The sequence below is a fragment of the Malaya genurostris genome, chromosome 3, assembly GCF_030247185.1.
Source record: "Malaya genurostris strain Urasoe2022 chromosome 3, Malgen_1.1, whole genome shotgun sequence".
In the NCBI taxonomy this organism is placed as follows: domain Eukaryota; kingdom Metazoa; phylum Arthropoda; class Insecta; order Diptera; family Culicidae; genus Malaya; species Malaya genurostris.
In genome coordinates this window covers 87,373,843-87,387,571 of record NC_080572.1, presented here as the reverse complement: position 1 = coordinate 87,387,571, position 13,729 = coordinate 87,373,843, and the positions used below count along the sequence as shown (strand labels likewise).

Here is a 13,729-nt window from a genome sequence, read left to right as displayed (position 1 = left end):
CAACTACTAATCGATTCGTCTCAAAACATGATCACTATTTCGCACAATTACACTACCATTGAATGCTGGATGACTTCATAATTAGTTATGTTCACTTGCCACTTGTTTAGTTAACGATTAAAAACTTCAAAATTTACCCGACAAGCAATAAAAGTCTTCAAAAATATGAGATGAAAGTTTTTCACTTCGTTCACTTGATTGCGCTTTGTTTTCATCTCATTTGGTTTCGCAAAGTTGCCAAGTTATTTCATAATGTTACAAAACAAAAATTGTTTATCTTCTTCAAATTATCATCAAAAAGTATGTTTTTGGTATCCGTGACATTAGATTAATTATATTATTGATATTAATATTTCAATAAAACTGTTTCTGCTTCGAATATTACCAGAAAGAACGTGTTAAATACTAATGAAATAACCATTGTGGCAAATCTAGTAGCACTGGTTTCATTCCTCTATACGTCAACATAACGCTGTGAAGTGTGTGTGTGTTTCATCGGCTGTGCACAGAGATGCCAGGTATTTTCATAGAAAATATGTATTACTTTGCATAGAAAGTCTATATCTGTTCTTTCTGTTTTCACTAATAAAATGATGTTAAAAGATAGTTCTTTAGATCTCCGTAAGTCATTGCCCCATTAATTAGATAATTCAACGAGTAAATTTTTTACCAATAATAATAATGTGGAAAAATCCTGGTGGGTACGGTTGTATCGTTTGAGTTGTATATCTGGCAGCGGTAAGGCAGTCGGTCACCAGAATGCCTGCAAGCCATATTTTTCCAGCTGGCAGCGTTTAGTCAGCCATCTGGCAGCCATGCGAATGCGGGTGAGAGTGTAATAGTGGAATATTTTGTTTTGATTGCTGTCGCCATTGCTAATTTATGGGATGAATAAAAGATCAACGATAGGATGGATAAAAATCCATTGAGATGAAATTAGGAGCAGAGTAGTGAAAACATCATTAGTGTTTTCAGCTGTTTTATAAATATTAGTTGAATTTTCAAGAAATGTGAATCAATTTTCAACGTGGAGCAAGGCGAATGAAGCAGTAATATGAAATAGTTACAGTGATTTTAGTGACTAAATCGGGGTTTGAAGGCGACGTCCTTACAAATGAGATGAAATAGGGAGCCCTTACCCTAGCTCATATGAAAAATGATTAGTTCAACAACTCTTCTGACGACAACTTTTCCATATAACGTTTCACAAAAAAGTGATTTTTCAGGAGCCACCCTACTTTTACTCAGAAAAATTGATGTAACTCGATCAAATGAAAAGCTCGAGAGGTGCTTTATTTCAGCAAAGTTGCTCAAAATAAAATTTTCTACAACTTTATTGCACTACAAAATTATTTTTGAGTTCAATTAAGAAAGTTAGATTTCAGATTTCAATCTAAATGAGGACCAACCTAGTAACTTTTTTCATCAAAATGAGCGCCACAAAAAACTAATATTTAATAGTGAAAATATTTTTTTCACGCTAATTTCCCGTTTTGGACCACTGTGCATTGAGTTGTCTCGCTTCGACCTGACCACGGCGAAGCACTACCTTAAAAGCGCCTTTTAACTTCACCTAAAACTTTCATAGTAAACAGAATTCTGTAAGATTAAAACGATTGCTTCATTTCATATATCTTTATTTTGCAAACGATAGAAACTAAAGTGTGTAGTTTGGGGATGCTTGCTTGCGTTATGAGGGCACATGACCATGAGAAATGTAAATGTACGACGCTCTGTTCAATCGAATTGTTTTCTGAGATGTGTGTTTAATTGCATCTCAGAATAGTTGAAATGGTAGTTCCAGTTCCAGTCACTGGAAAAGATTTGTAAGTTGGAGTCCTGTCTCTGAGGAAAACATTTTCTATTTTCGCATTCCCGTTTTATCATCTAGCGATACGTCTTTCGTTGGGTATTGATTGAATGTTAAGCTAAGTTCTTGATCACTTAACGCCACAACGAATCAAATTATCTGATTCTGAAGTCTGAAGTCGTCGATCGTACAGCGGCCCGGCAGAACCTATGTAAGTCCAGTAACATCTTCTAAGCTCGGCACTACCGGGAAAGGCCCGTGCAGGTGGAAACTCTATTTTCCATACCACTGACAACTCAAACTTATAAAGGTGAGATTATTTACTAAAAAACAAAAAAAAACATTACAGCACTTGCATTAGCGTAGAATTTCAACCAGCAATAAGTTTTTTATCTCATTGATTGTATTAAACTATTTCGTTTCGATGTTTCGGGACGATTTGACGGAAAACATAAAATAGAGTGGTTACATCTTCTTTTCGCCATGATGATGATAAAGATGGTGATGATCATGATGAAGAAGATGGTAAAGTTAGAAAATACGAACGAAACAATAAATAAAAAAAAACTGTAATCAAACACGAATGCAGCGGCCAACGGCAGAAATCGATTTCTTCAATCGAAAAAGATGGTGCAACTTTGCAAGTGTATACAAGTGTAATGGCGCTCTCAGTTTGAAGAATATTCATCGACCACCGATTGCATTGACGAATGGCTGCATACCACTTGTTACAGAAATTGTTAACTGGCATTGTTACGGTTATGCCTAATTAGGAAAACGTAAGGAATATGAGATGAATTGAGCGGTCATATTCAATTTAAACCCCCATTTAAACATGGTAACATGTTAAAAATTTAACATGTCAAACACATAAGTTATTTTAAAAATATAAGAATTCGACCCGCAGAAATAAACGAATGACAATCAACTGCAATTTAAGAATTTCGTCGGTATTCGATATCGAAAACCAAATGACTCAAATCGCCTTTTTTTTAAATAACTATTTATTGGAATATGAGTTAAAATTAAATTATTAAGATTTAAATTGGGTGTTCAGCCACAAGTGGTGACTTTTCAGCCCTATTCTATATATGATTTGGTTATTACCATGAGGACATTATTTGCTTCCGCAATTCTGAGATTTTTGTGTAGGGAAAATTCTAAACCTACCTGTATTGTGTATTGGGAAAAGGAACGTATATAGTAACTTACTAACTAATACAGAGAGCGAATCGATTCAATTGAAGATTGCATCGATTTTTGTCGGAATTTGCTTATAATATTATGTGACATTACATCTAATGGTTCTATATTTGTGAGTCTGTATAACTCATTTGTACTAAACCAGGGAGAACGCTTCAAAATCATTTTCAGAATTTTATTCTGAATCCTTTGAAGCGTTTTCTTCCTGGTGGAACAACAACTTGACCAAATTGGTACTGCATAAAGCATGGCTGGTCTGAAAATTTGTTTATAAATTAACAATTTGTTTTTTAGACAGAGCTTAGAATTTCTGTTCATAAGAGGATATAAGCATTTAATATATCTATTACACTTTGCCTGGATTCCTTCAATGTGATCCTTGAAAGTGAGTTTTTTAACATACGTTAAACCTAATTATTTAGCTTGATCAGACCATGTCAATTCCAAGCCATTCAATTTGAGATGTGATTATTGTTTGGTTTAAGAAAAGAAGCTCTTGGCTTGTGAGGAAAGATAATTAATTGCGTTTTTGCTGCATTTGGTTTAATTTTCCATTTTGACAGATAATCATTGAAAATATTTAAACTTCTTTGTAGGCGACTGCAAATCACTCTTAGATTTCTACCTGTAGCTAACAGACTTGTGTCGTCAAAGAGTAGCGATTTCTGACAACCAACGGGTAGATTTGGAAGATCAGAAGTGAAAATATTATACAAGATTGGAGCTACGCTCGAACCCTGCGGAACACCGGCTCGTACGGGTAGCAATTCAGATTTACAATTCTGATAGCTAACCTGAAGAGTACGATCAGTTAAATAATTTTGAATCATTTTTATCAAATAAATAGGAAACTGAAAATCAGACATTTTTGCTATTAAAGCTTTGTGCCAAACACTGTCGAATGCTTTTTCTATGTCTAGAAGAGCAACTCCAGTGGATAACCCAAAAGATTTATTTGCTTTTATCATATTCGTTACTCTGACAAGTTGATGAGTAGTTGAATGTTCATGACGAAATCCAAACTGCTCTGGTAAAAAAATTGAATTCTCATTTATATGAGACATCATTCTCAACAAGATAATTTTTTCGAAAAGTTTACTGATAGAAGAAAGTAAGCTAATTGGTCGATAACTTGATGTTTCTGCTGGGTTTTTATCAGGTTTGGGGATAGGAATTACTTTAGTGTTTTTCCATCTTTTTGGGAAGTAAGCTAATGAAAAACACTTGTTGAAAATTTTAACCAGGAGTCTCAAGGCAACATCGGGAAGATTTTTAATAAGAATATTAAAAATTCCATCATTACCAGGGGCCTTCATGTTTTTAAGTTTCCTAATAATTGATTTAATTTCATCAGAATTCGTCTCAATAATGTCATCTTGTGATAACACTTGGGTTGAAATATGATCATATTTCAGTGAGACTTCATTTTCAATAGGACTCACAACGTTCAAATTAAAATTGTGGACACTCTCGAACTGCTGAGCAAGTTTCTGAGCTTTTTCGCCATTCGTAAGAAGTATTTGATTTGCTTCATTGAGAGCAGGAATTGGTTTCTGAGGTTTCTCAAGAACCTTAGAAAGTTTCCAGAAAGGTTTAGAATAAGGTTTAATTTGTTCAACTTCTTTAGCGAAATTTTCATTTCGCAAAAGAGTAAATCTATGTTTAATTTATTTTTGTAAATCCTTTACTATGTTTTTCATAGCAGGATCACGAGAACGTTGATATTGTCGTCGACGAACATTCTTCAACCGAATGAGCAGTTGAAGATTGTCATCGATGATAGGAGAATTTAATTTAGTTGGAGCTTTGGGAACTGAAAGATTTCTAGCTTCGATAATGTAATGATTCAAATTATCAATTGCTGTGTCGATGTCCGCAGAATTTTCTAAGATAGTTTCATGATCCACATGATTTTCAATGTGAGATCTGTAATCCAACCAATTAGCTCTATGATAGTTGAAAATAGAACTAATTGGATTAATTATAGCTTCGTTGGAAAGTCTGAATGTTACAGGAAGATGATCTGAGTCAAAGTCAGCATGTGTAATCGGTTCACTACAAATGTGACTTTGATCCGTTAGAACCAGATCAATTGTAGACGGGTTTTTCACGGAAGAGAAACAAGTAGGATTACTGGGGTGAAGAACTGTGAAGTAACCAGCTGAGAGTTGATTATGAAGTATTTTACCATTACTGTTATTTTACCTACAATTCCACTGGACATGCTTAGCATTTAAGTCCCCTATTACGAAAAATATCGATCGATATCTTGTAAGTTTTTGCAACTCGCCTTTAAAGAAATTTAATTGTTCGCCGCTGCATTGGAATGGCAAATATGCTCCAGCGATGAAATAAATTCCATGAATGGTTTCAACTTCGATTCCCAAGCTTTCAATAACTTTAGTATTGAAAGAAGGTAAAATTCGATGTTTAATTTGCCGTTGGACAAAAATGGCAACTCCACCACCCATTCCAGTAAACCTGTCAAATCGATGAACCACATAATGTGGATTACTTTTCAATTCGACGTTTGGTTTAAGAAAAGTTTCTGTCACAATGGCAATATGGATTTTGTGAACTTCGAGAAAATTATAAAATTCATCTTCACTCGATTTCAAAGATCGAGCATTCCAATTCAAAATATTCAAATAATTATTGAACATCACTGTTAAATTTCAAATTCATTAAAATATTATTTGCAAATTGCCATCCGATTTTAAATGCTTCAAAAAGTGATGAAGTCGAATTCATTTGGATGATCATTTGAAAAAGTTGATTTTGTAGGTAGATCATTTTATTTTCAGTTATATCGCCTAAATCGACTTCATTTAAAGAAGCGAATGGCATTGAAGGAATATTTATAGGTAGACTGCCATTAGAAGAAGATGATTTGGCCGGTCTACCTATTAATAAATTGTTTTCGTTAGAAGATGAACTGCAAGGCGTTCCTGTGTTTTGATTATTTACATTAGAAGAATTAGGTGGTATATTTCTACCTGTTACACTAGCGTAACTGACATTAGAAGAAGATGATGACGAGGTCGATCTACCTGTCGATAAATTGTTTTCGTTAGAAGACGAATTGGCAGGCGTAGCATTTGTAACGGTTTTTTGATTTTCACGTATGTTCTGTAAATTTAAGGTCGTTGATTTGACTTGTTGTCTAAGCGAACGAGCGTTTAAAATTTTTTCCCTGACAGGACATTTGAAATAATTGGATTTATGATTTCCATTGCAATTTGAACATGAAAATTTATCAGTGGTTTCATTCATTGGACAAACATCTTTCGAATGCGATTTACCACAATTCAAACACCGTATATCCATATGACAATTTTTGGTTCCCTGACCGAAGCCTTGGCAACGACGACATTGCGTTAAGTTTGCAATACGATTATGCCGTTTATAATGTTCCCAATGAATTTTAATGTGGAAAATGAAACGTACTTTTTCTAAAGTTTTCAAATTATTTACATCACTTCGATTGAAGTGTATTAGGTAAAGTTCATGGGAAATTCCAGAGCGTGGTTTAGAAGTACAATTCCCTCTTTTTTTCATATGTATTACTTGGGAAGGGGCAAAACCAAGCAATTCTTTTAGTTCATTTTTAATTTCATCAATACTTTGATCATTTGATAAGCCTTTCAAGACAGCCTTGAAGGGTCTGTCTGATTTTATATCATATGAATAAAATTTATGAAGTTTCTCGGACATATCGAACAATACGTTCGTAATCTTCCAATCCATCAACCAAGACTCGACATTCTCCTCTTCGTCCGATATGAAATGAGACTTTTACTTCCGGGAGAAAAGTAGAAAGCTCAGTACGGAATGCTTTGAAGTCGGAAATCATCACCGTCACTGGTGGCATAGATTGTTGTTTCTTCCCTTCCCAGAACGACAAGCGTCCATTTTGGGAATTTTTGAAGAATTTTCTTCTATGTCGCTACAATCGGATTCAGGAAGAATCTCGTAAATATTGTTAGACGGCATAGGATCAGCGGAAGGGAATTCCGTCCGTTGTCTTTTATTTTTCAGATTCTATAAGATCGTGAATGTTATTAGAAAAATGTTGAATAACGGATTGTGATTTATTCCGTATTGAATTATTTTTAGCCTTAGACTTGTTGCCTTTCCGGTTGGACGCAGACATTTTTGAAATGAATGTAATTTTAAATTAAGTTAACTAGGCTAAATTAGTCTTCGATTAGACTCCTAGCTAGCCTTAAAAAAGGCTGATTAATTTCTTAGTCACTCTAATATCACTCTTTGTATAGCCTTGAGAAAGGCTGACTAATTGTTAGTCTTTAAAAAGACTGTTAGTGATTCAGGTAGCCTTGAATCAATGAAACTCTAGGTAGCCAGAAAACAATTCCAGGAGCCAAGAGCTATATACGTGCGGTGCGAACGACTGTTCAACACCGACTGACTCAAATCGCCTTAATTTTTTCAAATGCTCTTTTATTTCAAGCTTCAAACGGATATCCCTTGTCAACAAAAAGAACAGAGTAGGCCCACTAGTTGAGAATTGCAGTATTTTTCGTGTATTTTGATTTAAAAATAGGAAATATTCATTATTACTAGTGCAACGAAACAGTTCTCAGATCGGTTAGGCCATCAGAAAACGAAGTGGGTTCACTATTATATGTACTTCCAGCATCGGAACCCGAGAACCGGTATAATCGAAGTCGGTTCGTACGGTCACCAACTAACACGACGTACAAACTCTACTAGTTTTTATTCCTTGAGTGACGGTGCAGGGTTGTTACGAAAAATTTCAAAATCAAAAAGCGCGAAATCCGCGCGAAGTTGAAAACTGAAACCCGCGATATTCGAGCGACACGTTTACACCACTATTTCTATGCAGGTGATAATTTCCGCAGAACTTGAAAATTCTCTTAAATATAATTTAAAAATCTGCATAACTTTATCATACGAACACAAAAAATATGTCCGCATACAACACGTCACTTTGAGAAACCCCATGAAATCGATTTCATTTTTATTATCCATTTTTTTTCAATGTCCTTAGTTAATCAATACTCTCTGATGTACGGAAAATTTAACAGTAAAAATAAAAATGCTTACAATTGTGATTTTGAAAGAAGTTAAGCAGATTTCAGCGAAGACATTTTTTTGCTTTCAGCAACTCTTTTTAATTTCAGTTTCAATTACAATTACGGGCCTTCTCCCGTTGTCAGATTTTACTTTGAATGTCTTTCTTTTCCTCCTCATCGGTTATTCTTTAATTTGGATCAGGGAAAAGCCCACTAGAGTAAGTTTCTGTCAAATTTGTTCTCCAGTAGGAATAAAACCTCCTCATTTTTTGCATCAATAGATTGAAATCATCCAAATGATACATTTTCTTAAATCTAGTGCTTCTATAGTAACTAATTCTAATGAGACAGTAACATAAGAAACGATTTTTGATAATGTTACGTGATAAATGGAAGTCGAAAGAATTGAAACATTTGTTACATATGCGGCACATGCTAGCAATGGGGTCATTATATCCATAATTAGTTCTAACATAGAGATTCCGAAGAAGGAAAAATGATCGAAGATCACGACGTCGAATGTCAAATTGTAACAATTGCAATTGCTCGGAGCAATCGATCTGCGACTCAAGTAGGTCTGTCACAAAACTAGCCTTACAAACATCGCGACTGACAAATAATCAGTTTGCAGCGGCCATGGTAACTCGGTAATTGTAAAGGATATCTCCATGGAAGACGTGGGAGAGCGAATCGGACAAATTGGCGTTGAATCACTTCAATGCGTTGGATTTCGTTTTGGTAATAAGGTGCCCGGAAAACCGCAGTATATTACTTAGAGCTACTCTCTACGAACTATAGCGCAATACAGAGCTTACAAGCAATGTACATTAGAGAATTTTTTAGTAACGCGGAAAATAAATCCTAATAGATTAGATGCTTTGGAGATAGTAAGCTCTATGTGCTCTTCAGAATTTATCTTGGAATCCAGAAGAACAACCAGGTCCTTTACAGACGATGCGCGTTCGAGAACAGTTTGTGGAATATTATAGTCGAACTTGAATACAGACTTTTTGCTACTAGAATAAATAACGGAGCATTTAGTGGCATTCAAAACCATTTTGAAATATGATAGTCATCGGCGAACGATAGTTTCATACACTTGATCGAAAAATTTAGATCGTTGAGAAACAATATAATTATAAACGGTCCAAGGTGACTTCCTTAAGGAACTCCAGAGGTAACAGCAAATGGTGAGGTTGTACAGCAGCGCCACTTTTACGTATGCATGGGCCGGGGGCAAGATGTACAGTCTCCTATTATCACTATCATTTCACGACCAGTTATATATGATCGAAGAGCAATTTAAAAATGATCCGTTTAATCCCAGTCTACTTAACTTGGAGATCGTTTGTGATGATTGATTTTATCGAACGCAGCAGCAAAATCGGTGTATATTAAATCTACTTGTAGTCGTGCTTGTAAAAAACGTATGATGAAGGAAGTGTAGGTTACTAAATTTGGGGAAGTTGAAGGCTTTGGCATGGATCCACGCTGAGTCTGAGATATGTAGTCAGAGCAACTAGGGTAACAGAGGTATTTTGGCCCACTTTAGGATTGATTTTATTTTATATGTAATATCTTTGAAAACTCCTTCCGCAATAGGTAATTTAAAAATTTAATAGGTAATAGGATAGTGGAATCAACAAACTATTAGAACAATTTCTTATCACCACGGATGGAATCCCAGAACTTCTTCGATTTTTTATTTCTTGTCCAACTTCGCTTCATTAGCTTGTCGTGCAAATTTTGCTTTAAGAATGCGATTTTTATCACACACAAAATTTGTGACCATATTATTACGTTATTTGCATTATTGAATGTGTTTTCACTGAGACAATATCTTCCATCAGACATCAATATCTTTGAGTGCGAAAATCTTCTTTCGATTTCCGCATTGGAATGGGGAAACGCAACCACATGTATCGAAAAGTTTTTGTAATTCCTGGTAACAGCTCTGTTGAAATAGCAATTTCTACCACTCGAGATCGAAGGGTATAAAATCGAAATTTTGTCCACTGAAGAAAACATTTGCTAGAACTGCCTCCTAGCAAATTTTGGTTTTATCAAGGTGAAAATTCACCGATTCGGCCAGCTCGACCAATTGCTGAAACGTTCGCCCATCTGTAATTTTTTAGGGTTTCATAAAACTCATTAGCTTCAAACATTTTCAATGAACTTTTTTACGAACAAATGATTCACAAATGTGGAATGATGTTTTTTGAAATTCGCGCGAAATCCGCGCCATAGCATCAAAATTTTAGCAGAAACCGCGCTAAATCCACGAAAATCGTGAAATCCGCGAAAACAGCAAAATACCGCGCGACCATAACAACCCTGGGTGTACAACATAGAACACATTTTACCCTATAACTCCGGAACCGGAAATCGAATCCGGATGAAATTCAGGAATTCCGTATGGAACCGTGAGACCTTTCATTTGAATCTAAGTTTGTGGAAATCGGTTAAACCATCACCGAAAAAATCTAGTGAGATTATTGGACACACACACAGACATTGCTCAGCTCGATTAACTGAGTCGAATGAGCTCGATGAACTTGGTCCTCCGTGCCAATTTTTACTAGTCGGTTTTTCAAGTGATTGGTTATGCAATCTATATGAGAAAAGAAAAACATAAAGCCTTTTTCTAGTCATCTAGGGGTTTTGTTAACACAATATCGTCATTGCCAGGACTTCGGCCATGGTACAACAAATTGTTCAAATTGTTGTAATTCGTCTGCAAACATATCTGTTCAATTATCGAAATCCTCAGAAGATTTGCATACTCTGATTGTGATGGAAAACATAATTTGAATTATTGATATTGTCATGTCAAACAAAAAAAATTAAATTCTCATCCAATAAAATCCAATTTAAGGTAACGCTTCGCCGTGTTCAGGTCGAAACGATACAACTTAATGTTTTCTCTTGCTTTGTCGTCTAAATTTCACACCAAATCTCCAATAATAACCCGATTCACGAAAAATCGAAAACATACGATTGTAGATAAATGATTCTACTATGAATTTGGCGAAAAATATCAGTTAGAAAGGATTACTTTCGCGAGATTTCGTGCGAATTTTGTTAAACTTTTTTTTTTTCTTTTTTCCTTTTCTTGCATATGTAATCTTAATAGTTCTTTAGATAACATTTAGAGCCATTAGAACGGCTGATTCTATGTAATGTTGTCCACTTTTCGTTTTCTTTCTCTCCAATGTAAACGACCAGCAGCTCTGCTGTATGACGCAATCGCTCTTGTTTGAATTGAAACTAGCTTTGCGAACAAGCTGCAACACATCCGCTCGCAGTGCCAAATGATGCCAAACTGATTTAATGCAATGTCTTCTCGCCTTGACGACCGGAAGGCAAATGAGAACTAAGACCTGAGCGTTTGAGGTTTATAACCACGCAGAAGGTATACTCTCCGATGCCGCTGGTTGAATGCGTCTGCTCGCCCCGACGTCTGCTTCCATCCAACACACAAAAAGAAAAGATCGATTTTGACTACGGTTCCCTTTTATAACGTTCAGTTGAAGATATGTACCTGACTACCTGAAAATCGTCGTCCTTCCGCGTTGTTTTCAAAGTTTGAGGAACTTAATTTTTGAGTTGTTTGTAGTTATCTCACACTGTTCAAAATATTATTCTGAATTCCTGATCATATTTTTGATGAAATAGTGAAAGAATCATGTTGCTGCTGTTAATACAAGTCGAGATATGCACGATTAAGTTCTGTCCATTCTTCCATATGGCAAATTTTGAAAGTAAGTCGTATTCACGACAATAAAAACATATTCAAAGTATTCATCATTGCTTTCCCTTCACATCTTGACCACCTTTCTAACAATTTATGGACACCACACCAATAGAAATGATCGACTACTTCGTAAGTATCGTAATGCTACTCAGTCAATGTGTAGCCCAACGATGGAAACAAATGGTAATCGGAAGGGGCCAAGTCTGGTGAATACGGCGTTTGCGATTGCTGCTCACAGTCAAGTGCTTTGATTGTACCCTGAAACGACTTTGCTTTGTGTGCAGGTGCGTTGTCGTGTAACAAAATTACTTTGCCGTGTCTTCTGTCTCATGCTGGTCGCTTTTCGATCAATTCATGGTTTAAGTTGATCATTTGTTGTCTGTAGTGAATAGTATCAACAGTTTCGCCAGGTTTTAGATGCTCATGATACACCACACCTTTCCAATCCCACCAAACACAGAGCTTTCTTGTCGAATTGATCTGGTATTGCAGTCGATGTTTTCTTTCACTCAATTCATTTGGCACCAGTTTTCCATACTTTTGGATTTTTCCCATAGCTTTTAAACGGTCAGAAAAGGATTTGTTGGGCAACATTCAACATTGCTGCCATTCGCTTCAGACTAGAAGTATAATATTCGGCGTCTTCGAACTTTTTTTATGGTCTTCCATATTCTTCATATCTCAAATCAAAATCATCATCTCTGAACTGTTTGAACATGCGTCTTCTCGAGGAATTCCATGAGCAAAATAGCATGAAAATTTTCCTGGAGATGAGATGAAAAATATCATGATGTGAATCATTTTGCTCATGAAATCATGAATAATAAGACATGCTTTCATGAGAAGACATGTTTCGTGATTGGCATGATCGGTAATGGATTTTTATCTGTGTAAGAACAGAATTAGCCTAGTTAGACAAAAGCCTAATTTTCGGGACCGGTAGGTAACTTATTCGTCGATCAGTTTTCCAACCAATGTTTTTCTCGTTAGATACTTATAAAACCTCAAGACGGCTATACGTCTTATCAAGACGAAACCCAATCGTGATTTGATGATATTTCTGGTGTGTCAAGAAAAGTTGAAAAAACTACTCTCTTCAATTGCAAAATCTTTTTTCCTCCAAACTTATAGCCTGGTTATTCAAAGGGTATTTTCAATCACCACAATCAAGCTCCGATGCACATTTGACTACAATTTATGCTTTTCTATAATTCTTTCACCAGAACGCCAATGACGCTGTCCGGGAGGACACATCGCAGCAGAGTGGTTTAGCCACGGTCGAGTCCGAGTATGATACGGCATCAGATTCACCATCCGATGGGGAAGAATACGATGAACAAGAAGAGGAAAGCGAGAGTGGCGAGGAGGAAGAGCTAGCTGGTAGCGAGGACGAAGAAGAAGAAGAGGAAGAAGGTGATGATGGATCCGATGATGATGTGATTGAGGTGCTGGACTATGAACGCCAGAGTGGCGATGGTCAGGAACAGGAAGCGGATAGCAAACGGAAGGTGGATGATGATGAAGACCGCAGTAATCCGCAGTATATTCCGAAAAAGGGAACATTTTACGAGCATGATGACCGCACAGTGGAAGATGAAGACGATGGAAAGGATGCCGACGATGAAAATGTTAATAACGAAGATCCATCAGGAGTGAGTGGGGAACGGAAGGGAATTGATAAAAATGCGGCCTCAAAAACTATGAAGAAATGGCAAGCCTCCGCTGATCGTTGGACGCACGATAGATTCGATGAGTGTGAGCAGGCTCCAAAGTCCCGTGCGGAACTGGTTTCGGCCTACGGTTATGACATACGTAGCGAAGACGGTCCTCCACGTGCGCGCAGGAGAAGACGTTATGCGTAAGTAATAAATGTACGATGATTGAGCCTTTTGACCAAAATTTGTT

General features: G+C 36.3%; 1 protein-coding gene across 1 annotated transcript in view; it reads left to right on the top strand.

The window, feature by feature from the left end:
- Positions 1–13,729, top strand: part of LOC131435524 (ataxin-2 homolog) — a 32,327-nt gene that overhangs the window by 14,566 nt on the left and 4,032 nt on the right. Inside the window, exon 2 of the mRNA XM_058603516.1 lies at positions 13,048–13,682. Coding sequence (XP_058459499.1) covers positions 13,048–13,682 — 635 coding nt within the window. The remainder of the gene's footprint in view (positions 1–13,047; positions 13,683–13,729) is intronic.